This window comes from Xenopus tropicalis, chromosome 4 (assembly GCF_000004195.4).
Source record: "Xenopus tropicalis strain Nigerian chromosome 4, UCB_Xtro_10.0, whole genome shotgun sequence".
Taxonomy (NCBI): Eukaryota; Metazoa; Chordata; class Amphibia; order Anura; family Pipidae; genus Xenopus; species Xenopus tropicalis.
Genome location: NC_030680.2, coordinates 5,557,470 through 5,583,591, shown reverse-complemented (window position 1 = coordinate 5,583,591; position 26,122 = coordinate 5,557,470). Strand labels below are relative to the sequence as shown.

General features: G+C 47.5%; 1 protein-coding gene across 4 annotated transcripts; it reads right to left on the bottom strand.

Annotated features, from left to right (window-relative positions):
• Window positions 1-1,107: 1,107 nt before the first annotated feature.
• ampd3 (adenosine monophosphate deaminase 3) lies at window positions 1,108-21,775 on the bottom strand. Of its 4 annotated transcripts, none has more exons than XM_031900128.1 (15): window positions 21,540-21,775; window positions 16,441-16,666; window positions 13,036-13,249; window positions 12,023-12,191; window positions 11,659-11,878; window positions 10,902-11,031; window positions 9,113-9,307; window positions 8,902-9,033; window positions 7,603-7,766; window positions 5,211-5,337; window positions 4,970-5,133; window positions 4,659-4,779; window positions 4,054-4,227; window positions 3,441-3,551; window positions 1,108-2,583 (listed from the first exon to the last, which is right to left on the bottom strand). In XM_031900128.1, exons 2-15 carry the CDS (start codon window positions 16,659-16,661, stop codon window positions 2,407-2,409), a joined length of 2,319 nt encoding a protein of 772 aa, XP_031755988.1. In that variant the 5' UTR covers window positions 16,662-16,666; window positions 21,540-21,775; the 3' UTR covers window positions 1,108-2,406.
• Window positions 21,776-26,122: the final 4,347 nt, after the last annotated feature.

Genomic DNA, 26,122 nt, shown 5'->3' with positions numbered 1-26,122 from the left:
AACCTGCCCGACGGACTCCTATACCCGTCCAAAAGACCGAATCAGCTGATATAGCCCACGCGTAGGTGGGGATATTGGGAGAAGATCGCTAAGCGAGCGGATCTTAGCGTGTATGGCCACCTTTAGGACCATGACTAGGATTGTGTAACAAGACACAAGGTTGAGTTGAGACAAAAATTAGGAGTTAAGGCCAAAATTCAAGTTAGATTTGAGACCAGAACAATAAGAGGCCAGTCATTTTGGGACCGTGTCTAGAATAATGGCAGGGACAAGATTAGAACGGCCCAGAGTGGGTCTTTTCTGCTACTGGATTTATTAAATCCATATTGGTCAAGACTAATAGAAGATGTGGTGCAAAGCTAACTCGAGACCAAAATTTGGAGATATAATTACCCCTTATTGGGGGCAGAACAGCCCTATTGGGTTTATTTCATGGTTAAATGATTCCCTTTTCTCTGTAATAATAAAACAGTACCTGTACTTGATCCCAACTAAGATATAATTACCCCTTATTGGGGCAGAACAGCCCTATTGGGTTTATTTAATGGTTAAATGATTCCCTTTTCTCTGTAATAATAAAACAGTACCTGTACTTGATCCCAACTAAGATATAATTACCCCTTATTGGGGGCAGAACAGCCCTATTGGGTTTATTTAATGGTTAAATGATTCCCTTTTCTCTGTAATAATAAAACAGTACCTGTACTTGATCCCAACTAAGATATAATTACCCCTTATTGGGGGCAGAACAGCCCTATTGGGTTTATTTAATGGTTAAATGATTCCCTTTTCTCTGTAATAATAAAACAGTACCTGTACTTGATCCCAACTAAGATATAATTACCCCTTATTGGGGGCAGAACAGCCCTATTGGGTTTATTTAATGGTTAAATGATTCCCTTTTCTCTGTAATAATAAAACAGTACCTGTACTTGATAAGACCCCTTATCCGGAATACCCTTGGTCCCGAGCATTCTGGATAATGGGTCCTATACCTGTAATAAAAACATGATTCTAAAACAGGATTTTTTTACGGCACAGATGTGTTTCCATTTCAGAATCCCAAACCCATGACAGACCTAGAACCTCCCATGAAGGAATCAGTAGCAGTTGTGGCACCAGCTTTATTAAATGTGTTCCAAACGTATAGGTTACAAAAAATAGATAGACTTATAGTACAACTGTAAACATAATGCAAGGAAAAACAAAAAAAACCCAGACTGTTCCTGCTCGAACCCGCTCGAATATCCATCCGGAAAGGAACATAGAAAGTGCTTGGGTAACACTGGCAGTGTCACAATATATATATATATGCGGAGATTGAAATTGGCATAGGATGTGGGGTGGGGGGAGATCCTAAATAGCTACACGGGTTACGAGCATTTCCATCCCCCTCCCCCGACGTGAAAATAGCAACAGCCCCCGAGGGAATGGCTGTAAATACCCCAAGCACCTGATGCTAAAGACCCTGGGAAACTTCTTCCTCACAGTACATAGGACTTACATGGCAGGATGCTATATCCCAGCTGTGCGGGCTATGTGGGGGCCACGCATGCATATGATCTCACTGCTGGGCGGGGCTTATTTATTTATGTCCACGTAATTGGTAGTGATTATGTTCCATTCCTAGCTGCGGTAAATGTCCGTTTGTGCTTATACATAAGAGTAGGAGCTGCCATACTGCTGCCCTTAGTATGAGGGTAGAGCTCTATGCCTGTAGTAATGCACTCTGAGTATTAGAAACAAACATATATATATTTATAGATATAGATATTCAATTCCAACTTGTGAAATATATAATAGAGTCTAAAGAAAATTCTAGCCACCTGTCAAAATTATTATTTTATCCCCCAGTTCTTAAAATTTACATGTAATGACCCAATAATGTGGTAAATGTGATTGAACCTAATATCTTAGCCTGTCTCAGTGTCTACATAGACATTTCCAAACCCTGTGGTGTGTTATTTAACCTTTTTTTCATCAATCTCCTTGCAATGTACTGTCCTCCATTTTTGTTTTGAGTTGCAGGAAGTGGGTGTAACAAAATGGCGGCACCCGTGATCAAAGCCTTATCACAGTTATTTTTGGTTCCGATAAGCACCTGAAATAGTTACACAGATAACTATAAATGTTACTAGCGGCTCTTTCGTGTAAAGCATTGCGTGTGTCGAGACTGGCTTCCCCTCTAAGTGTTGCAGAACTACAGCTTGCAGGGGGATGCTGGGAGGTGTAGTTCTTCAACAGATGGAGAGCGGCACGGTGCGGAGAATAAAATGTCAAAGTGTTTGTCAGGCAGCATAGTTGAGAGAACATTGAGATAATACATGGGTGGACCCATGATGGGGGGGGGTGTGCGAGGCACAGGAGTTCCGGGGAGGAGGAGGGGTTTTTGTGGCTCCGAGTCCATTACGGTTTAGCACCAGTGAGGTGTGGGGAGTTCATAGCGTCGGCCAAGAAGCTCAGCTCGTTACATAGAGTCTCGTATCTGTAGGCCATACGGATCTGCGCCACGTTGGTTCTGCTGATATCGTTCCCCTCGGGGCCTTCTTTCGAGCAATTGCTCCCCAAGAAATGTTTCTTTTCCTGTGAAAAAAGCAATACGTCAGAATTAGTCACATTCACCTTCTCTTACCCATGATGCAGTGGGTGTGTTCTGCCCGCTGTGGTGCCAACATGCCATTAAGTGAGGGGCTCCCAGATTTTGGGGAGGGGCAGGGATAGGAAGGCTCAGAAGACTGGTTGCAGTCATATCTGGCGCTTTTGCAGCAATGCCATATTCCAAGGATTTTAGTAGAGCTTTTTTTCTCCATGCTCCCCTAGTGGCAGAACCTTATATTAACATCTTATGGGGATGCTAAGAGTTGTATTCAGTTCCTTTGGAAGTCTGCAGATAGACCACAGTGGGGTGGGGGTGGGGGGGGGGGTAGGGGGGCAGGGGGGCACTGGACCCATAGTAGGAATAGTAATTAATTAATTGTTTCATTATTCCCCTGCCCAATTAATTGTTAATTGGGGGAGGGGAACTCTCAGCTGATGGGACTGCTGGGCTTTATACAGTTTTACTATGGAGGCTCAGTGGGAAAGGGGCGCCACCTGGTGGTGTGAAAGCAGAATGCATTGGGTGGGTATGGATGAATGGAACACACACTTGGGAAAGCAAAGCATGGATTGGCTTAAAGGTCTGTTTTAGCAAATGGGAGGGCTGCATGTCCTGTCAATCAAGTAAATGAATTAGAGACAGTAGAGTAGGAGTAAACTATGGGGGTACAACTAAGAACACGTGGGGTATTAGGGAATGAGCTCTATATATTTTTTTTATTTGGGAAAAATCGTTTTTAGCTGATCTGTTGTGCCTCTAGTGGCCATAATTGTAATTGCGGGATTATAGTGAGTCGCTGTTTTCGTATTCACTATCCAAACCAGTTTGGCGGGTATCTGACCTTGTCGGAGAGGCCACTCTGTAGCACGCTGTTCCTCGCGATCTCACACAGGTCACATGTGCTCAGTTTCCACACTTGGGCTGCGATGGCGTATTCTTCCATCAGCGCCTCCTGCATAACATACAGTCCATTGCTAACTGTGCCCAGAACATTCCTTCTCTGTATATTTGTATTTATACATATGGGTAGGGGGTGCCATAGTGTTTCCCTTAGACAGTACAGTATGGGGGTACAGCTTATTGTGTGCCCAGAACATTCCCTCTCTGTATATTTGTATTTATACATATGGGTAGGAGGTGCCATAGTGTTTCCCTTAGACAGTACAGTATGGGGGTACAGCTTATTGTGTGCCCAGAACATTCCTTCTCTGTATATTTGTATTTATACATATGGGTAGGGGGTGCCATAGTGTTTCCCTTAGACAGTACAGTATGGGGGTACAGCTTATTGTGTGCCCAGAACATTCCCTCTCTGTATATTTGTATTTATACATATGGGTAGGAGGTGCCATAGTGTTTCCCTAAGACAGTACAGTATGGGGGTACAGCTTATTGTGTGCCCAGAACATTCCTTCTCTGTATATTTGTTTGCTCAGACGGGAGATCTCACGTACCTTGGTGTAGTGGAACTGCATTGGATCGTCAGTGGACAGAGACACCACGAGCCCCTTGTGTAGAAATTCCCGCAGTGGATTCTTGGAATATTCCAGGAAGAGGCTGTTGTTGCTGAGTGGGGACATGGCAATGGGAATCTGGGCCAGGTAATACAGGTACTGCAGAACCGGACTCTGGAACACAGAATTCACACAGTCGCCTCTTATACATTGTCTCATCCTGACACCTAGTGGCAGCTACATGCAACTACCAGTATTGAAGCAGTTCATGTTTTCCAAAGTCATGTGCAGGGTCGGACTGGGGGGTGCCGGGCCCACTGGGGCTTCTGCCTCAGGGGCCCCTACACACCCCAATGGTCCCCGCCACCTTCACCCCCCCCACCTGCCGAGGCCCCCAACACCCTCCGACCCCCTTCCCCGACCGCTCCTAAAAGAAGCTTGCGGCACGTCGGGGGAGGGAGATGGCGGATCGCGGGAGCGCCCTGGGGGGGGGGGGGGTGGATCAGATCTGGGACGCCAGGGCCCACCGGGTTTTTTCCTGGTATCCCGGCGGCCCAGTCCGACCCCATGTCATGTGACCAAATGCAAACGCCCCCAATCCTTACCTTTTTAAGGTTTAACCCATGAGAGATGTTGTCGGCTGTGATGAACGCGGAGACGAGGTGAGTGATGGAACCGGCCTCCCCGCAGTGGGGTCTGAACAGGAATGTGCTCATCCCTCTCTCCCTATAAAGTCGGGAAATTGGGCAGATAGTTAGAATAATGTAGAGGAAAGGGTTAATGGGAGGGCTTATTCATTGTAAGGGGCGCTGCTTGTGGGCTGAACCCAACCATGTTAGTAATGAATCTGCTTATCAATACAAATATACAGAGACTATATAGAGTAAAGGGTAAGTAAGTGCTGTGTGACTCTTACTTGCGCAGGTTGTTGAGCAGCATGATGTTGGCGTACATGAAGTACAGATAGTAACTATATGGGGGGTTCTGCTCGTGGCACCACTCATCCGGGTTGGGGCTCTTGTAGCTGAACATGTGATCGCTGTGTTTGGATTCGTCGTCGACGCTGTCGAAGCCCGTAACCTGAAACGATGACCCATGGCATTAACAGCATGGCCGATGCCCCCTAGGGCCGGGGCACATAACTGCCAGCTACTTACATAGTTGAGGAAGAGATAGAGCTCCTTGTGATCCGTTGGGTTGATTGTGGCCTCGAACAGAGGCAGGAAAATATTCTCCATCATTTTGCCGAAATCGGGGAGGATTTTCTTCGATCTAAAAATGTCGCTGAAAAGATAGAAAAATAGGAAAATGAGACATTTTGTATTTTCCCACAATGCCACTGGTTTTTTTCTATCCCAGGATATCGGGGTTCCAGACATGAGATATAGCAATGTGCTAAGGGCAAATCTTTATTACAATATATTGGTGCCTTCAGCTCTCAGGGGGTTAATTACCAGTTTCCCCCATGTAATTCTGCTTACGTTGCCCCATCAGAACTCAGTTCTAATTCTGCTAATGCTGCCCTAGTAACATCGTTAGTTCCTGCCCAATTAGCACAGAAATGCAGAAGCTTCAAGGGAAAGATAACGAGGGGGGGGGGGACATCCTCTTTTACATTATTAGGATTGAGCTTTCAGCCAGCGCTACACATTAGAACTGCTTTCAGCTAACCTATTGTTTCTCCTACTCCTATGTAACTGGAGGAGTCCCAAGCCGGACTTGGATTTCTTACTATTGAGTGCTATTCTGATACCTACTGGGAGCTGCTATCTTGCTCCCTTCCCATTGTTCTGCTGATCGGCTGCTGGGGGTGAGGGGGGGGGGATATCACTCCAACTTGCAGCGCAGCAGTAAAGTGTGCCTGAGTCTGAGCTTTCAGCCAGCGCTACACATTAGAACTGCTTTCAGCTAACCTATTGTTTCTCCTACTCCCATGTAACTGGAGGAGTCCCAAGCCGGACTTGGATTTCTTACTATTGAGTGCTATTCTGATACCTACTGGGAGCTGCTATCTTGCTCCCTTCCCATTGTTCTGCTGATCGGCTGCTGGGGGTGAGGGGGGAGGATATCACTCCAACTTGCAGCGCAGCAGTAAAGTGTGCCTGAGTCTGAGCTTTCAGCCAGCGCTACACATTAGAACTGCTTTCAGCTAACCTATTGTTTCTCCTACTCCCATGTAACTGGAGGAGTCCCAAGCCGGACTTGGATTTCTTACTATTGAGTGCTATTCTGATACCTACTGGGAGCTGCTATCTTGCTCCCTTCCCATTGTTCTGCTGATCGGCTGCTGGGGGGGCGGGGGGATATCACTCCAACTTGCAGCGCAGCAGTAAAGTGTGACTGAGTCTGAGCTTTCAGCCAGCGCTACACATTAGAACTGCTTTCAGCTAACCTATTGTTTCTCCTACTCAATATGTCTATGAAGATTTCCATTCATCCAGGTCATGGTATATCTAGTATAAATAAATCTAAAGCAACCGGACTTGTTAAGTCATCATTGAAGACGTTTCACTACTCATCAGTTGAAGAAGCTGCTCGGATGAGTAGTGAAACGTCTTCAATGATGACTTAAGATGTCCAGTTGCTTTAGATTCTCCTACTCAATGTTCTGTCAGTACAACACAAGTCTCATAATCGCAAGACGAGGTTTCTCCTTCTTGGTTGCTATTCTCATGTCTAACACCAGGTGGGGCAAGGGAGTTACCAAAACCGCTTTAGCAAAAAAAAATTCTGAAGTTGTTTTCACTATATTGGGATTTGGCCAAACCCCCCAAATCCTTCGTGAAAGATTGGGGCGAATACTAAACTGAATCCAAATTCTAATTTGGAGAACCAACTTCCATGGATTCAGTATGAATCTTTTTTCCCATCAAATAATCCCGTTAACATGAGTCAGCTGAGCTTTCCCATCACTCTCGGGTACTGGCACGAGCACTTGCCCTCTGGTTGGCTGGTACAACAATAGCCCGGGGCGATGATTGCACTCGATTGGACAAAAGCACCAGCCAATCATTGGCTTACATGTACATAGAGCAGAGATAGAAGCCCAGAGATGGGGGGACCTCAGGCTGCACGGATATTATATAAATACACTTCCCTGACTCTGGAACAATAGAAACAATTCAACCCGGTTTCCTTGCCAGTCGCCTCCAGTATCGTTTTATATTGTTTCCTCTTACACTGAAATCCCTTATTCTCTGCCGTGTCTGTGCCCTCCTGCCTGGAATATCTCCCAGGTAAATACCAGAGTCACAGGGACATTGTGCCAAACTCTGGAAGCTTCCATCAGAGTGTTCTAGTCCCACCCACTGCTTGAGTTACAGACTCCCTGCCCCTCCCCCTGGAAGCTTCCATCAGAGTGTTCTAGTCCCACCCACTGCTTGAGTTACAGACTCCCTGCCCCTCCCCCTGGAAGCTTCCATCAGAGTGTTCTAGTCCCACCTACTGCTTGAGTTACAGAGTCCCTGCCCCTCCCCCTGTAGGCTTCCATCAGAGTGTTCTAGTCCCACCCACTGCTTGAGTCTTTGACTCGCTTTATCTGTTACTTACTATATTCGGGGGACTTGGATCATCCAGCGCATGTTGGGTGAATACAGTTTGTGTTTGATGAACCATTTTGCCAAACTGTCCCATTCTTCTGGTGCTCGGCCATATATAGATAAGCGCGGCTCCGTGTACTGGTACTTACTCTCCTCCAGCTCTTGGGCAACCTCCTGTATAAAGGGAAAGGTTTACTGGTGAGTATAAGTCTGTTATACAGATAGCTAGAATCTCAGCCATAAAGCAGGGCAGGACTGCTGCTTACAATGGGGGGATCAGATAGGATCTGTGCCACTGTGACAGAATGCTCTGTTATACAGATAGCTAGAATCTCAGCCATAAAGCAGGGCAGGACTGCTGCTTACAATGGGGGGGGATCAGATAGGATCTGTGCCACTGTGACAGAATGCTCTGTTATACAGATAGCTAGAATCTCAGCCATAAAGCAGGGCAGGACTGCTGCTTACAATGGGGGGGGGATCAGATAGGATCTGTGCCACTGTGACAGAATGCTCTGTTATACAGATAGCTAGAATCTCAGCCATAAAGCAGGGCAGGACTGCTGCTTACAATGGGGGGGATAGGATCTGTGCCACTGTGACAGAATGCTCTGTTATACAGATAGCTAGAATCTCAGCCATAAAGCAGGGCAGGACTGCTGCTTACAATGGGGGGGGGATCAGATAGGATCTGTGCCACTGTGACAGAATGCTCTGTTATACAGATAGCTAGAATCTCAGCCATAAAGCAGGGCAGGACTGCTGCTTACAATGGGGGGGATAGGATCTGTGCCACTGTGACAGAATGCTCTGTTATACAGATAGCTAGAATCTCAGCCATAAAGCAGGGCAGGACTGCTGCTTACAATGGGGGGATCAGATAGGATCTGTGCCACTGTGACAGAATGCTCTGTTATACAGATAGCTAGAATCTCAGCCATAAAGCAGGGCAGGACTGCTGCTTACAATGGGGGGGATCAGATAGGATCTGTGCCACTGTGACAGAATGCTCTGTTATACAGATAGCTAGAATCTCAGCCATAAAGCAGGGCAGGACTGCTGCTTACAATGGGGGGATCAGATAGGATCTGTGCCACTGTGACAGAATGCTCTGTTATACAGATAGCTAGAATCTCAGCCATAAAGCAGGGCAGGACTGCTGCTTACAATGGGGGGATCAGATAGGATCTGTGCCACTGTGACAGAATGCTCTGTTATACAGATAGCTAGAATCACAGCCATAAAGCAGGGCAGGACTGCTGCTTACAGTGGGGATCGGGTAGGACTGGCTCAGGTTGGTGTAATTTACCTTTATAATACGAGCAAAATATTCCCCGCCGATATAATTCTCGGTCTTCAGATAGAGGTCGCGGAGCTCGCTGGCTCCCACTGGATTGTATTTGGCGTTGAATTTGTCGAATCGGTGGAACGTTTGCCTCCCCTGTAACAGAGGAAGAGAATGAGTATCATTGGGTACACAGTAACCCCGCCCCTTGCTCAGTTTGCACCAATAGGCTCACAGCGTGCACATCCAGAGAGTCGACAGTCAGGTCGTAGGGGTCCATGTGGAGTCCCTCAAACAGCTCCTTCAGGGTCACCCCCTGCCCGTTCCGCTCCGTCACCACCCGGTCGGGCTCCGTGCGGTACGTGTGCTTGATAAATCTCAGCAGGTGCTTCTGGTTCATACAGGCGGCGGCATGAATGTGAGTGTCCACCTGGCAGCCAATCAGATTCATTATTTCCCTGAGTGTGAGTTATGGATACAGTCTGGCCCCGAGTGTGAGTTATGGATACAGTCTGGCCCCGAGTGTGAGTTATGGATACAGTCTGGCCCCGAGTGTGAGTAATGGATACAGTCTGGCCCCGAGTGTGAGTTATGGATACAGTCTGGCCCCGAGTGTGAGTTATGGATACAGTCTGGCCCCGAGTGTGAGTAATGGATACAGTCTGGCCCCGAGTGTGAGTTATGGATACAGTCTGGCCCCGAGTGTGAGTTATGGATACAGTCTGGCCCCGAGTGTGAGTTATGGATACAGTCTGGCCCCGAGTGTGAGTTATGGATACAGTCTGGCCCCTAGTGTGAGTTATGGATACAGTCTGGCCCCGAGTGTGAGTTATGGATACAGTCTGGCCCCGAGTGTGAGTTATGGATACAGTCTGGCCCCGAGTGTGAGTAATGGATACAGTCTGGCCCCGAGTGTGAGTTATGGATACAGTCTGGCCCCGAGTGTGAGTTATGGATACAGTCTGGCCCCGAGTGTGAGTAATGGATACAGTCTGGCCCCGAGTGTGAGTTATGGATACAGTCTGGCCCCGAGTGTGAGTTATGGATACAGTCTGGCCCCGAGTGTGAGTTATGGATACAGTCTGGCCCCGAGTGTGAGTTATGGATACAGTCTGGCCCCTAGTGTGAGTTATGGATACAGTCTGGCCCCGAGTGTGAGTTATGGATACAGTCTGGCCCCGAGTGTGAGTTATGGATACAGTCTGGCCCTGAGTGTGAGTAATGGATACAGTCTGGCCCCGAGTGTGAGTTATGGATACAGTCTGGCCCCGAGTGTGAGTTATGGATACAGTCTGGCCCTGAGTGTGAGTAATGGATACAGTCTGGCCCCGAGTGTGAGTTATGGATACAGTCTGGCCCGGAGTGTGTGTTATGGATACAGGCTGGCCCTGAGTGTGAGTTATGGATACAGTCTGGCCCCGAGTGTGAGTTATGGATACAGGCTGGCCCTGAGTGTGAGTTATGGATACAGTCTGGCCCCGAGTGTGAGTTATGGATACAGTCTGGCCCCGAGTGTGAGTAATGGATACAGTCTGGCCCCGAGTGTGAGTTATGGATGCAGTCTGGCCCTGAGTGTGATTAATGGATGCAGTCTGGCCCCGAGTGTGAGTTATGGATACAGTCTGGCCCCGAGTGTGAGTTATGGATACAGTCTGGCCCCGAGTGTGAGTTATGGATACAGTCTGGCCCCGAGTGTGAGTAATGGATACAGTCTGGCCCCGAGTGTGAGTAATGGATACAGTCTGGCCCCGAGTGTGAGTTATGGATGCAGTCTGGCCCTGAGTGTGATTAATGGATGCAGTCTGGCCCCGAGTGTGAGTTATGGATACAGTCTGGCCCCGAGTGTGAGTTATGGATACAGTCTGGCCCCGAGTGTGAGTTATGGATACAGTCTGGCCCCGAGTGTGAGTTATGGATGCAGTCTGGCCCCGAGTGTGAGTTATGGATACAGTCTGGCCCCGAGTGTGAGTTATGGATACAGTCTGGCCCCGAGTGTGAGTGAGGGCTAAACATGGCGGCCGTACCTTCCTGACGTTATAGAAGTCGCGGTGCGGGACGCTCTTCAGCTCCTTCAGTTCCGCCATCTCATTCAGCATCTCGTGGAGGTTGAACTTGGAGCCCAGGAAATTCAGCCGCCGGTGGCAGTAGGTTTTCCTGGGGGCAAAATAAACCCTTTCAGCTTTAAGCTATGACCAGTAGGAAGCCATGACACACACTAAGGACCGCCCACGTCCCTGTTAGCCCCTCCTTTAATCCGTTTGTGATTTAGGACCTGCCCCATTGGGCATGGAGATTCCTTTTGGCAAGGAAAGTGGATTAAGGGCAATGAGCCCCCTACTCGTCATATACCCACTGCCTGGTTACTAGGGTAAATAAGTCCCTAGCAACCAGATAGCTGCTAAAATACCAAATGAACAAAAAGCTAAATAACTGAAAACCCATCAGAAATAAAGACGGAAGACCAATGGCAAATCATCTCGGAATATCATTAAAAGTGAACTAAGCCCTTAGTATGATTCAGTCGAGGTGTCGGTAATTAGCAGTGACACACAGAGCGTTGCATAATGAGCGCAACACATGCCGAGTCACATGACTGGGCATAAAATGTAGTGACGTCGCAATAGGAGGAAATGATTGCCTTTTATTACTAATGAGCTGCTAACGAGTGATGGGGCCACGCCCAGTCATTAGCCGAACGTGTCCGACTGCCTCACTCCCAAAGCATCCGGCAAATCTGCAATAAGGAATGTTGTCGCTATAGTTACAGCCGCTGACACTTACGTCGGCCCGTCGGCAATTAGGGCCAATATGTGGCTGAGGTCCAGCGTGTAGGTCTCCAGGTCCGGGTAAGGCAAACTGCGGGGCTCGTTGGCCGCCATCTTGGCTTTGTCATCGTAAATGTAAGGGATCCCCCCTTTCATCATCACCACGTAGTGGAGGTTGGGGGGAACATTCTCCAGGTTATAGGGGTCCTCTCTGTCGCCGGGAGGGGGGTTAAACTCTATTGAAAGAAAATCACAGTTGTAGGTTAATGTAATGAATGCATTCAGCTGGTTCTGACTCCTGAAACAATGTAGCAGAAGCCAGAAAATCAGCAGTCATTGTATCCAAAGTCAGAACTGACAGATAGAAAGACGAGAGTTACCTGGATAGACTTCATCCTCCATTTTCCAGCTTTCTGTTCCGTTCATGGTGCAGAGGTACTGGGACGTGGTCCGGGGGAAGCGATGGTACGCCAGCCGGGAGTATTTCTCCCTGATAATCAGGGCTTTAGCCAGGCTCGTGGCTGCCTGCTCATAGTCATCTACTGTTACCTGCCATCAAATGCCATAGAAACCAGTTAGTAGCTATCACTGCAAACATACTAAGCACAGTTCAGCAGGAACAGCCCCCTAAGTTTGCTCATAGCCTGTACAGAGAGATACCATAAAACTATAGCACATAGGGATTCCCCTGTACTAAGCACAATTCAGCAGGAACAGCCCCCTAAGTTTGCTCATAGCCTGTACAGAGAGATACCATAAAACTATGGCACATAGGGATTCCCCTGTACTAAGCACAATTCAGCAGGAACAGCCCCCTAAGTTTGCTCATAGCCTGTACAGAGAGATACCATAAACCTATGGCACATAGGCATTCCCCTGTACTAAGCACAATTCAGCAGGAACAGCCCCCTAAGTTTGCCCATAGCCTGTACAGAGAGATACCATAAAACTATGGCACATAGGGATTCCCCTGTACTAAGCACAATTCAGCAGGAACAGCCCCCTAAGTTTGCCCATAGCCTGTACAGAGAGATACCATAAAACTATGGCACATAGGGATTCCCCTGTACTAAGCACAATTCAGCAGGAACAGCCCCCTAAGTTTGCCCATAGCCTGTACAGAGAGATACCATAAAACTATGGCACATAGGGATTCCCCTGTACTAAGCACAATTCAGCAGGAACAGCCCCCTAAGTTTGCCCATAGCCTGTACAGAGAGATACCATAAAACTATGGCACATAGGGATTCCCCTGTACTAAGCACAATTCAGCAGGAACAGCCCCCTAAGTTTGCCCATAGCCTGTACAGAGAGATACCATAAAACTATGGCACATAGGGATTCCCCTGTACTAAGCACAATTCAGCAGGAACAGCCCCCTACGTTTCCTTACCCCCGCACAGTAATCTCCACAAATTGTGACTCTCTGAAATTCCGGCCCATCGTATGGCACTGGGGCGGCCGGCGCTGGGCCCCGAAAGACTGGGGCTTCTGGTTCAATTGGGGAGACTGGCGATGCCACGGGAGACACTGTGGGGATCTTCCAGTCGTGACTGGGGATCTGCAGGGACATCGACTGGGATCGGATCATCTTAAAGCTTTTCTTCCTGAAATCCCACAATAAAGGAGGGTTTAGTAATAGACAATAATTTGGTATTTATATGGGGTAAAGCAGTGACGCCAAGTACAGAATATCACAATCTGAGAGCCACCAATCAGCAGCCAGCTTTCATGTAGCTAGTGCAGACATACGTATGAAAGCTGTTCAGTTATGGGTCCGCTTGCACCACTTTGATTGATAGAGACATTGGGGCTCATTTATCAACACTGGGCAGTAACCCATAGCAACCAACCAGTGATTTTGATTTCTGCAGGTAGAACAACAAATGCAGCAATTTGATTGGTTGCCATGGGTTACTGCCTACCAGCAAATTTGCCCAGTGTTAATAAATGACCCCCCAGAACTGCATACATACATACATAACATAAATAGCAAAAAGACAGGGCGGTACCTCGGCCAAAGCAGCTCTTCTCTCATGGTGGATAAATGATAGAGAGTGTAAAGGCCTAACATAACCGGGGGTGAGAGCGGCATAGAGATTGCCCGCCGCCGGCCGCAACGCACTGACAATGTCATCCCCACACAGAGAGGGGCGGGAGGCCCTGGGAATAATCCTATTAAATCAGATTAAGGTCCCTGTGTTTGTCTCCGCCTGTGACTGTGGAAGGTATTTAAGGTGTTCTGGCACCGAAAGGGTTAAATCGGCACTGGTCATGTGATGTCGGGCTCATTATAGGGATGCTCATTCACTAAGGAAGGTGCGGGGCCCATTGGCATCAGTTACCCCCCCCCCCCCCCAGCGACCAATCAGCAGTCAGCTTGGGACTAGTGAAGAGAATAGTAGGGCAGGGGGTGAAGGCAGAAATCTGATTGGTTGCCAGGGGGAACTGTGCCGCTGCTAATTTGCACTTTGGTTAATCAGTAATCCTGAAGAAGTGATAAAGGGCAAGTACAGACATAAATAGCCGGTGTCAATAGGAAAATGAGGGTTCAGGACTTTTTCTGCCGGATCCTTATTGGTGGAGCCAGTGCTTCTCTACCCGCCGCCCCTCACTGGCATCTGTGTGTCCTGCACCCATAAACACACTGTCCCCCCCCCCGGCGCTCCCTTATCCTGCGCTCACTCCATCCTGACACTTCCTTTCAGCACCTCTAATTTTGGCCTCAGTGATTCTCCCTTACGGTATCTGAGCTCCGGCACCACATGAACTGACTGTCAACAAAATTCCCAGATCCCTCGTGTCTCTCGTTACTTTGTGTTACACGGAGAGAAACTGTCATCCTTGTCCTGAATTTACTGCTCCTGTTTCACTTTTACTGATCAGTAGGATTGATGTCACAATTGTAACTGTCAGATTGTGGCGTCACTCACTGTTATTGTTACCCCAATGTTTCTATATATCTGTAACCTTGTTATGGGCTAAGGGGGCCCAGCCTGAAGGCCAGTTAGGGGGGGATTTGGAGTGAGTGCTTATTTGTGCCCTGGGTACCCCTGGAACTATAGCGGGGTGACTGTTACCCCAATGTTTCTATATATCTGTAACCTTGTTATGGGCTAAGGGGGCCCAGCCTGAAGGCCAGTTAGGGGGGGATTTGGAGTGAGTGCTTATTTGTGCCCTGGGTACCCCTGGAACTATAGCAGGGTGACTGTTACCCCAATGTTTCTATATATCTGTAACCTTGTTATGGGCTAAGGGGGCCCAGCCTGAAGGCCAGTTAGGGGGGGATTTGGGGTGAGTGCTTATTTGTGCCCTGGTTACCCCTGGAACTATAGTGGGGTGACTGTTACCCCAATGTTTCTATATATCTGTAACCTTGTTATGGGCTAAGGGGGCCCAGCCTGAAGGCCAGTTAGGGGGGGGGATTTGGGGTGAGTGCTTATTTGTGCCCTGGGTACCCCTGGAACTATAGCAGGGTGACTGTTACCCCAATGTTTCTATATATCTGTAACCTTGTTATGGGCTAAGGGGGCCCAGCCTGAAGGCCAGTTAGGGGGGGATTTGGAGTGAGTGCTTATTTGTGCCCTGGGTACCCCTGGAACTATAGCAGGGTGACTGTTACCCCAATGTTTCTATATATCTGTAACCTTGTTATGGGCTAAGGGGGCCCAGCCTGAAGGCCAGTTAGGGGGGGATTTGGGGTGAGTGCTTATTTGTGCCCTGGGTACCCCTGGAACTATAGCGGGGTGACTGTTACCCCAATGTTTCTATATATCTGTAACCTTGTTATGGGCTAAGGGGGCCCAGCCTGAAGGCCAGTTAGGGGGGGATTTGGGGTGAGTGCTTATTTGTGCCCTGGGTACCCCTGGAACTATAGCAGGGTGACTGTTACCCCAATGTTTCTATATATCTGTAACCTTGTTATGGGCTAAGGGGGCCCAGCCACAGAAGAGGCTGAGAGTGAGCTGCAAAGTTAAAAAAATACTTAAGGAAACTACTTCCCCTTTGATGTGGAACGGAGCTATTTGCTGCATTTGCAATTCACTGTTCCCCCATAAATAGAATTTATACCATTTCCTGTGACGTCGCTATTGGGACCTGTGTTTGTGCCTAAATGCCACTTGCCGTAACGCTATGCAACTTGCTGTTTCAGTGGTTTCAGGGCCTCGCGTCCTATTCTCGGAGCCTGTTCCCACTCATTCTCAAGCGTGAAAAGAAACAGGGCAGGGGCATAAATAATATTATTATAAACACACAGCGAGGGCTTTGGGAATGAATGGCATGTACCAAGTTACTGGGGGGGGGGACATATTTATACAGTTGTGTGTTATTTTTCCTTTTGTATAAGTCAATGTGCCGAGGATACATAGACACATTAATTGTCATAAGTACAGGCTGGTACCACGAGAATTAATGTAGTTGCTAGGGACAAACGTGACAAATCCGTAACTAGCGTTGGACACAAGCCCAGAACCAAGGCCGCCAAGGACCAAAAAGGCACAATTTTATATATTCTATGCTGAAAGCCTTGCCAGTCACGGGGCATCAGATAATTGGCAATTGTGTCTTATATGGCTCTGCCAGAATATATAATATCCCTGCCATAAAGCAAGGAGCAACTGCTGCTCTGTGGCCTTAAGTGAAGCCAAGTGCGTTTCAGCACAAAGATGGATTATGACTTTTTCAGAGGTAACTAACCTTCCCCCTTATATCATATTACACATTACACACAGGTATTTGGGAGATGGAATGCGGCTGGATAGCCCCAGGGCAATGAGCCATGGCGGCAAGCACAAACCTTTTAACAGTCTCCGCCGACTTCTGCTCCGCGAGTTCCTTCTCCAGCTCCCGTTCCTTGGCCTCCTTCTGCCCAATGGGACAGTCCTCGGGGACAGTGAATAAAGAGAAGGCATCTTTGCTGTCCTCTTCTCTGAGAACTTTGGCGAATACTTTCTCGGCCAAAAGCCGCACTTGTTCGTCCACCTCATTGATACTCAGGCGTGGGAAATGGCGAGGCATCTCGGCTGCAGAGAATATATGTGTGTGAGATACAGATCATTATCCCCAAGGTTTGGGGGTGCAGGAGTATAGGGGGGCCAGTGGGGTCCCTGACTGATGTACAATATATGTGTGAGATACAGATCATTATCCCCAAGGTTTGGGGGTGCAGGAGTATAGGGGGGCCAGTGGGGTCCCTGACTGATGTACAATATATGTGTGAGATACAGATCATTATCCCCAAGGTTTGGGGGTGCAGGAGTATAGGGGGGCCAGTGGGGTCCCTGACTGATGTACAATATATGTGTGAGATACAGATCATTATCCCCAAGGTTTGGGGGTGCAGGAGTATAGGGGGGCCAGTGGGGTCCCTGACTGATGTACAATATATGTGTGAGATACAGATCATTATCCCCAAGGTTTGGGGGTGCAGGAGTATAGGGGGGCCAGTGGGGTCCCTGACTGATGTACAATATCAATATATGTGTGAGATACAGATCATTATCCCCAAGGTTTGGGGGTGCAGGAGTATAGGGGGGCCAGTAGGGTCCCTGACTGATGTACAATATCAATATATGTGTGAGATACAGATCCTTATCCCCAAGGTTTGGGGGTGCAGGTAGAATCAATATCTGTGTGACAAACAGTTACTGACTAACTTCTCTAGCTTCATGGCTGTGGGACAAGCCTTATTGGTCCTCCAAGCATCTCTATGGTATGTACTTCCTGTGACCATTTGTGACAGACTTCTCTCTTCCTGTAGTGGGCTCTATGTTACTGTGATATAAAATTGAAGTAAATTCTCAATGTCTGTAAGAAATAAACACCTTATAACAGGGAGGGGCACCTACCGGCCCCCAGATACACCCCCAGGTGCCCCCTGGCAGCTTCATACTGGATATCACTTCCCTAAATAAAAGGCCAATAGACCTTCCCCTACATACTGGCCATCACTAACGTTAGGGGAGACTTTTATATCGCTGTAGAATTGGCTTCTTGACCTAATACTAAACAGCAGGGGGACATAACACAGAGTTGCACCAGACTGAAGGGAAGTAGCTCCGCCCCTTCCTGTCCCAGGGAATATTCAGTTAACCCTCTCTTTGGGATCTGGGATCTAAATGAATACAATAAGTATTTACTTACACACAAATATTACATTTCCTTGGAAACTTTATCCAGAGGCTGTTACCTCGGGGAGAGAAGCTGGGATTTCCCAGAAAGTTGTTTCCTCCTTCCCAGAGTTGGGTCATTAGCATATAATTAGCATATAATTAACATGTAATTAGCATGTAATTAGAAGAACGTGAGACTGCAGCAATGTGAATTCACTGGGTATGAGGGAAGAGCAGCTCCCGGCTAATAGCTAATTAATTAATTACATATATATATAGCCTACTGTCTAAGGGAAACACTATGGCACCCCCTACCCATATGTATAAATACAAATATACAGAGAAGGAATGTTCTGGGCACACAATAAGCTGTACCCCCATACTGTACTGTCTAAGGGAAACACTATGGCACCTCCTACCCATATGTATAAATACAAATATACAGAGAAGGAATGTTCTGGGCACACAATAAGCTGTACCCCCATACTGTACTGTCTAAGGGAAACACTATGGCACCCCCTACCCATATGTATAAATACAAATATACAGAGAGGGAATGTTCTGGGCACACAATAAGCTGTACCCCCATACTGTACTGTCTAAGGGAAACACTATGGCACCCCCTACCCATATGTATAAATACAAATATACAGAGAAGGAATGTTCTGGGCACACAATAAGCTGTACCCCCATACTGTACTGTCTAAGGGAAACACTATGGCACCCCCTACCCATATGTATAAATACAAATATACAGAGAAGGAATGTTCTGGGCACACAATAAGCTGTACCCCCATACTGTACTGTCTAAGGGAAACACTATGGCACCCCCTACCCATATGTATAAATACAAATATACAGAGAAGGAATGTTCTGGGCACACAATAAGCTGTACCCCCATACTGTACTGTCTAAGGGAAACACTATGGCACCCCCTACCCATATGTATAAATACAAATATACAGAGAAGGAATGTTCTGGGCACACAATAAGCTGTACCCCCATACTGTACTGTCTAAGGGAAACACTATGGCACCTCCTACCCATATGTATAAATACAAATATACAGAGAGGGAATGTTCTGGGCACACAATAAGCTGTACCCCCATACTGTACTGTCTAAGGGAAACACTATGGCACCCCCTACCCATATGTATAAATACAAATATACAGAGAAGGAATGTTCTGGGCACACAATAAGCTGTACCCCCATACTGTACTGTCTAAGGGAAACACTATGGCACCCCCTACCCATATGTATAAATACAAATATACAGAGAAGGAATGTTCTGGGCACACAATAAGCTGTACCCCCATACTGTACTGTCTAAGGGAAACACTATGGCACCTCCTACCCATATGTATAAATACAAATATACAGAGAAGGAATGTTCTGGGCACACAATAAGCTGTACCCCCATACTGTACTGTCTAAGGGAAACACTATGGCACCCCCTACCCATATGTATAAATACAAATATACAGAGAAGGAATGTTCTGGGCACACAATAAGCTGTACCCCCATACTGTACTGTCTAAGGGAAACACTATGGCACCTCCTACCCATATGTATAAATACAAATATACAGAGAAGGAATGTTCTGGGCACACAATAAGCTGTACCCCCATACTGTACTGTAAGATATTTCACCCCAAAGTTTGACATGGCAGAATGTTTAAATAAATGAAACCCCAATACACAATAACAATATAAATACACACACTCAATGTCTATAGGAGTAAATATATAATAATAATAATAATAATAATTATAAGGGAGCACAAGGGTTAACACACCACTTCCTCATTTCTCAGTTAACCCACTCATTGCCGGCAGCAGTGCGACTGTATGTGGGATACACTTCTATACAATTATGTACAATAATAAGCTGTAAAGCTTTGCCCCGTGCGATGCTGATATTGAATCTATTGCCCCGGGGGGAGGTATTTCTCGCTCAGAGGAGCCGAGAGGGCTCCAGTTACAGCCGAATACAGGAATTTGCCCTGTTTTGGAAATATTTTCTGCCCCCACACAGTCCCTATCCCCCCCCCTGTGGGTAGGGGGCGCCCTTACCTAGAGCCGCTGGGAGTGCCATGGCTTCGGCTTGCCGGGGGCACCAGTATGTTCCAGTAGGTACCCAGTCCTGTCTGTGCTGCTCTCTCACCTTCCCCAGTTCTGCTCTGTCCCTGGGCTGAGCTCACACCTTATAGGGGACAAGTCATGCAATGTGAATGGCAAGAAGCGGCCCAGGCGCCCGAGTGGGAGGTACGGCTACGGCTACTGCGGCTGATTCACAACTTGTGCATCTCAGGAAGGGAAGTATTTATAGAGCAGATTAGCGCCCGCTGCGCTCCCTGCCTCAGCGGCTACTGTGCTGCCTGCTCTGTGTCGCCTGTAGGGTCACCATGGCCAAACTGCCCATTGTAATTATTATATATTGTACAAATGGTGGGGGGGGGGGGTCACATGGCCAAACAGGCAAGTACATTGTGTAGTTGGGGGTCAAATAAACAATAGTATATAGATGGGGGTCATATACACAAAAACACTGTATAGATGGGGTCAAGTGGCCGACCAGGCTAGTGCATTGTGCAGAAGGAGTGGGGGGGTTACATGGCCAAACAGCAAAAACACTGTACAGATGGGATCAAGTGGCCAAACAGGCAAAAACACTGTATAGATGGGGTCAAGTGGCCAAACAGGCAAAAACACTGTACAGATGGGGTCAAGTGGCCGACCAGGCTAGTGCATTGTGCAGAAGGAGTGCGGGGGGTTACATGGCCAAACAGCAAAAACACTGTACAGATGGGATCAAGTGGCCAAACAGGCAAAAACACTGTATAGATGGGGTCAAGTGGCCAAACAGGCAAAAACACTGTACAGATGGGGTCAAGTGGCCGACCAGGCTAGTGCATTGTGCAGAAGGAGGGTGGGGGGGTTACATGGCCGATAAGGCAAAAACACTGTACAGATGAGGTCAAGTGGCCAAACAGGCAAAAACGCTGTACAGATGGGGTCAAGTGGCCAAACAGGCAAAAACATTGTACAGATGGGGGATTAAGTGGCCAAATGGGCAAATGTATCGTTTAGATGGGGGTCAAGTAAAAGCACTTTCACATGGCAAAAAAAAAAAGTGCATTGGGCAGATGGAGGGGGGGGGGGGGGGTCAAGTGGCCAAACAGACATGAGCATTGTGCCAGCTCTATATAAATGGTCTGTCTGGGCACCGGGCGTTGTCTATAAGAGACGTTAGTGGCCCCCCATATTCCCTCGGCTGTAGCAGTGATGGACTACAACTCCCAGCATCCTGTGCCAGACAGTGTGGAAATACATTTTTTCTCTCTACCCAGAGCGTCACCGGACTAGTCCATTTGGCCACTGCAGCCTATTCCATAAGCACCAGCTTTGGGAGAGGGGAGTCAGTTGCAGTTCAACAATATCGTTACCACCCTTCTCTTTGGGGCGGTGGGGTGCCCCTTAAAGTGATTGGAACTCAGTGTTGTTCCTGTGATCGGGGGGTATAATGACAGAATAAGGGTGCTGGGGAGGGGCCCCCAGAGTACAGAGCACCCAGTGGGTGCAGAAAATATTAACTCATTTCAGCAAATTGGTGATTATTTCTGTATTTTGTTCTATTGTTCTCATTGGAGTTCTAATGACCTTGATAGGGACACGGGGACGCCTCCGGGTATAGGGACCCCCAGGGTGCTCGGCCAATGCCCAATCATCGGGCAACCCCCTGCACCCTCTGTACCCCCCCAAGTGTAGGCTCCCGGGAGTTACCTTGGCGCTGGAACAGGACGGTGCTGAGATTCCTGTCGGGTCAAGCACAGAAGGTTCTGCAGTAAATCTGTGTCCCCTGCTGGGGGTGTCAGTTACCTGCGGCCCCCGGTCTGATACGTACAGGAGATTTCTCTCAGTCTCAGGTTTCAGAGCTTCTGCTGGAACAACTTGGCACTCCCTGCACCTTGCCAGCCCCGGCCCACAACAACACAGCCCCTTGGCACGCCGTCAAACATCAGCCAAATAGGGCCGGTTTGGTCCGACTCATGAACACAGGGACCATATATCTCTGCGCTGCTGCTGGGAGAATAATAGCAACACTCACCCAATGGAACATTCACATTCCCCCCTGTATATGGGGACAGGGCTGCCATTAGTGGGGTACAGGGGCCCCAAGAAAAGTATAATATGTGGGCCACAAAAGGGACAGGTCTTGTGGGTGGGGCTTTGGCATAATAGGGTAGATCAGGGGCATAGTTCTGCCCTTATTTAATTTAGTTGGGGTCCTATTGTACTTGTTGGCATGGCCCTCTGACCAATGGGCTAATAATAAGGGCCCCCCTGAAGGAGTGGGGGTTATGTAGCAAGACCCGTGCACTTATTTGTCTACCTGCAGCTGTCTGGAAAAGCCGCTCACTGATTGGTTGCTACGGGTTACTGCCCATAAATGACTACTACTTAGTAGTATGGGGCCCTGCTGAAATTCCAACATATGCGCAAAACAGATGAATGTTCCCGTGGTTTGTTGGCTAATTAATCGACTGAACTACATTTCCCAGCAGCCCCTGCAAGCTCGCATTTGTATTTCATTGGCATTTCTCCTTCCTGCTGAGGCTGAAATACGTCCCACGCCCCAAGGGCCACTGGGAATTTGTGTACTGCATGGCTATAATTAGCAACAAAGGGCAAATAACCAATTATTGATTTAGAAAACAAAAGAAGTCGAGCAAGGGTAAGTTAAACATAGGCCTCTGTGTCAGGGATACTCGGTTCTACAGTTACTGCCCTGGAAACCTGAGCTCTTTGTGTGATTTTGGCCACTAGGGGGAGAAGTTTGTGGGAGTAAAATCGCTACAGGGCAGTCGGTATGGCAGCTCCCAGACCAGTAGATACCGGCATTACGGGTTCTCATCGTTGCATAATAATTCATCATACACTAAATGTTTGTGATTAATATTACATAGTGTTTCACCAACCGCAACGTTGCATAATAATTAAAGGGGAAGTTAACACTATGTGCAATTATCTAGATAATTCTGCAAAATGGTCTTTTGCAATGACCCCCACCCCCCCAGAATTCACCATAGAAACCAAGTGCTGCTGCTGCTGGGGGGGTTTAATTGGACCAGGATTTTATATAGCCGGAACCGGCCCCCCCGGCAGACAGCACTTAAGTGTTGGATGCCACTTACTTTCTCCCATTCAGCCAATCGATCCCACAATAAACTAATGGATGGGGATGAGATAAAGCTGCTAAATTATGGATAGGGATCGGGCAGAGCTACTTACCGAGGCCCCAGGCGCCCGGTGCCAGTCGGTTGTGTCTGATCCGCAGCGTTTCTACCCCCCCCCCCCCCAAACCCAACTTCTTCTCTTCCTGCAGTCACAGCTTCTACATTTATGGTTACACTTGTGGTCTGTTTAGCAAGTGAAATTAAAGGGGAACTACACCCAAAACTGCTGCATTTTCTTTCATTATGCACAAAAAAAACAGTTGCAGTTGCTCTTTCTTTACCCGGACCATTCTCCTAATGAAGCCCAAGGCCCAGAGAGGCCAAGATGGCCAAGGAACTGATCCGAATGCTGTATGGCTCATAGTCACAGGACTCAGGGCCTGATTTACCACCCCCGACACCCGTATCTAGGGCCACAGTTTTTTTTAATATGTTTTATTTCTAAGGATTCAGAGTAATAGACACTTACGGGTCGGCACAAACGTCCGGAGGGGGGGATTATGTGTGGCCCGTGGGCGCACAAGACTGGAGACCCTCTTGGGGGACGATGGAAGTCTGTGCTCTTTAAAGTACAATGTAGAGAGTGATATTCTGAGACAATTTGCAATTGGTCTTCCTTTTTTATTATTTGTAGTTTGTTAGTTATTTCACTTTTTGTTCAGCAGCTCTCCAGTTTGGAGTTTCAGCGGCTGTTTGGTTGCTAGGGTCCAATTTACTTTAGTAACCAGGGAGCGGTTTGGATGAGAGACTGGTATATGAATAGGAGAGGGGCTGAATAAAAAAGAAAGTTATTAAAAGTAACAATAACAATAAAACTGGAGCCTCACAGAGCAATAGGGTTTGGCTGCCGGGGTCAGTGACCCCCATTTGAAAGCTGCAAAGAGGCAGAAGAAGAAAATGATAACAAATAAAAAATGAAGACCAATTGAAAAGTTGCTTAGAATAGGTAATTCTATAACATACTAAACATTAACGTAATGGTAAACCATTCAGAAAAGGGACCCCCTAGCCTTGTAGCGACCCTTAGCCCTGTGGGCCTTTAGGCTGGGGGGGGGGTCAGGGAAAAAGGGGGTCTTCCCTAGTCTTCAGTCAAAGGAGGCCCGAAGATTCTGCTGCTTTTGGCCAGCTGGTCAGGGTACCCAGTAATTTGTTTTTTTGAAGCACACTCAAAAAAGGACAGTTTTTTTTGGGGGGGGGGGGGGTTGGAATGGAATCCTTTGCTCCCTTCCTCATCATCTTCCAGTAAACCCATGGTTGCTAGGTGCAGTTTGCCTAGCAACATAAGAGCAGTTTCCATGCACAACATTATTGAGACTTCAAATGGAGTTTCTGAATTATTTTACTCACTGTTGTACGTGGGAACTGCTCTTAGGTTGCTAGGCAAACTGCCCCTAGCAACCATGGGTTTATTGGAAGATGACGAGGATTCCATTCCTTTCCTCATCCATCAGGAGCTGCGAGTCCCTCCCCAGGGAACTGGAACTGCGAGTTCAGAACCAACTGCTCCCGGATCAGTAATTACCTTTATTATTCATTATTCAAACCTCCATTCGCACTGATGTAATTAACGTTAATGTAAGAGCGGCTTATAGGTGGGTGTGGAGTTCACCAGCAAATGGGAAAGTGAAAGCAGCTAATACATTGGCCTATAGCCAAGCTGTATTCATAGACTGATCTGACTGTCCCAGCCCAGGGGTTCAGCCTTGAAGATGGGGGGCAACTGGGGCATCTTTGGGGGCACAGATTTCCCCTGCTAAAGGGCTGTGGGGCCTTGGGTTGCTACAATAGACCAAACCAAAGGTGTACCATTTGCCTCATTCTTTGTTGAGGGTTAGTTCCCCTTTAAGCCTGAGCCTGGCGTGTTATGATCCCAACTCCCCCCCCGGCCGTTCTGCCCCATATCGCTCACACAGATTGGGGGGCAGGATATCACGCCAGTCAGACACGCGGGCACAGATCCTGCCATGATAAACTCTCGGCTTGAGCATTAATAGAAATCAGAGAGATCTTGTTGTTTCCGTAGATACAATAGACTTATTTGACCTTTCCAAAATGGCTGCCACAAAACAAGATGGCTTCCTTCTCTGTAAGTGCTGATCTCCTGACTTTAGCTTCAAAGCCTGAGGGCAAAGTTATTGGCAATGTCTATCAGCGCATTCCCAACCCAAATTCCCACGATGCACTAGGCTTGCTATTATTACTCGGACTCTCTGGAATGCTGCCTTCAGAGAATGCTGATAAATATATCTGGGCCCCTTCCATGGAGCCCTCATAGCCCAATATATATGTATATGGAAAAATCTCATTGTCCCATAGACTTTCAGAACTGTCCAAATGACCTACAAACAGGGCCTGCATTCTACATACTGGTACAGAGGTCCAATCAGAAGGGGGAGAGGGAAGGGGTGGGATCTTATGAATCAAGGCACCATAGGTGGAGAGTGATCTGTGTGTTCTACTCCTTTATGGAATCGCAGTGTCAGTTCTATGTATAATACCCCAGAACCCACAGCAGGATAAATACAGTGCCAATTCCATGTATAATACCCCAGAACCCCCAGCAGGATAAATACAGTGCCAATTCCATGTATAATACCCCAGAACCCACAGCAGGATAAATACAGTGCCAATTCCATGTATAATACCCCAGAACACACAGCAGGATAAATACAGTGCCAATTCCATGTATAATACCCCAGAACCCACAGCAGGATAAATACAGTGCCAATTCCATGTATAATACCCCAGAACCCACAGCAGGATAAATACAGTGCCAATTCCATGTATAATACCCCAGAACCCACAGCGGGATAAATACAGTGCCAATTCCATGTATAATACCCCAGAACCCACAGCGGGATAAATACAGTGCCAATTCCATGTATAATACCCCAGAACCCACAGCAGGATAAATACAGTGCCAATTCCATGTATAATACCCCAGAACCCACAGCAGATAAATACAGCGCCAATTCCATTTATAATACCCCAGAACCCACAGCGGGATAAATACTGTGCCAATTCCATGTATAATACCCCAGCGGGATAAATACAGTGCCAATTCCATGTATAATACCCCAGAACCCACAGTGGGATAAATACAGTGCCAATTCCATTTATAATACCCCA

Coding starts and splice junctions, on each gene's coding strand:
- ampd3 (XM_031900128.1), bottom strand. CDS start 16,661: ATGCCTCGCCATTTCCCACGCCTGAGTATCAATGAGGTGGACGAACAA. Junction 9,308..10,901: donor ACTTCTATAACGTCAGGAAG/GTACGGCCGCCA, acceptor ATTGGCTGCCAG/GTGGACACTCACATTCATGC. Junction 7,767..8,901: donor ATTTTGCTCGTATTATAAAG/GTAAATTACACC, acceptor CCCTTTATACAG/GAGGTTGCCCAAGAGCTGGA.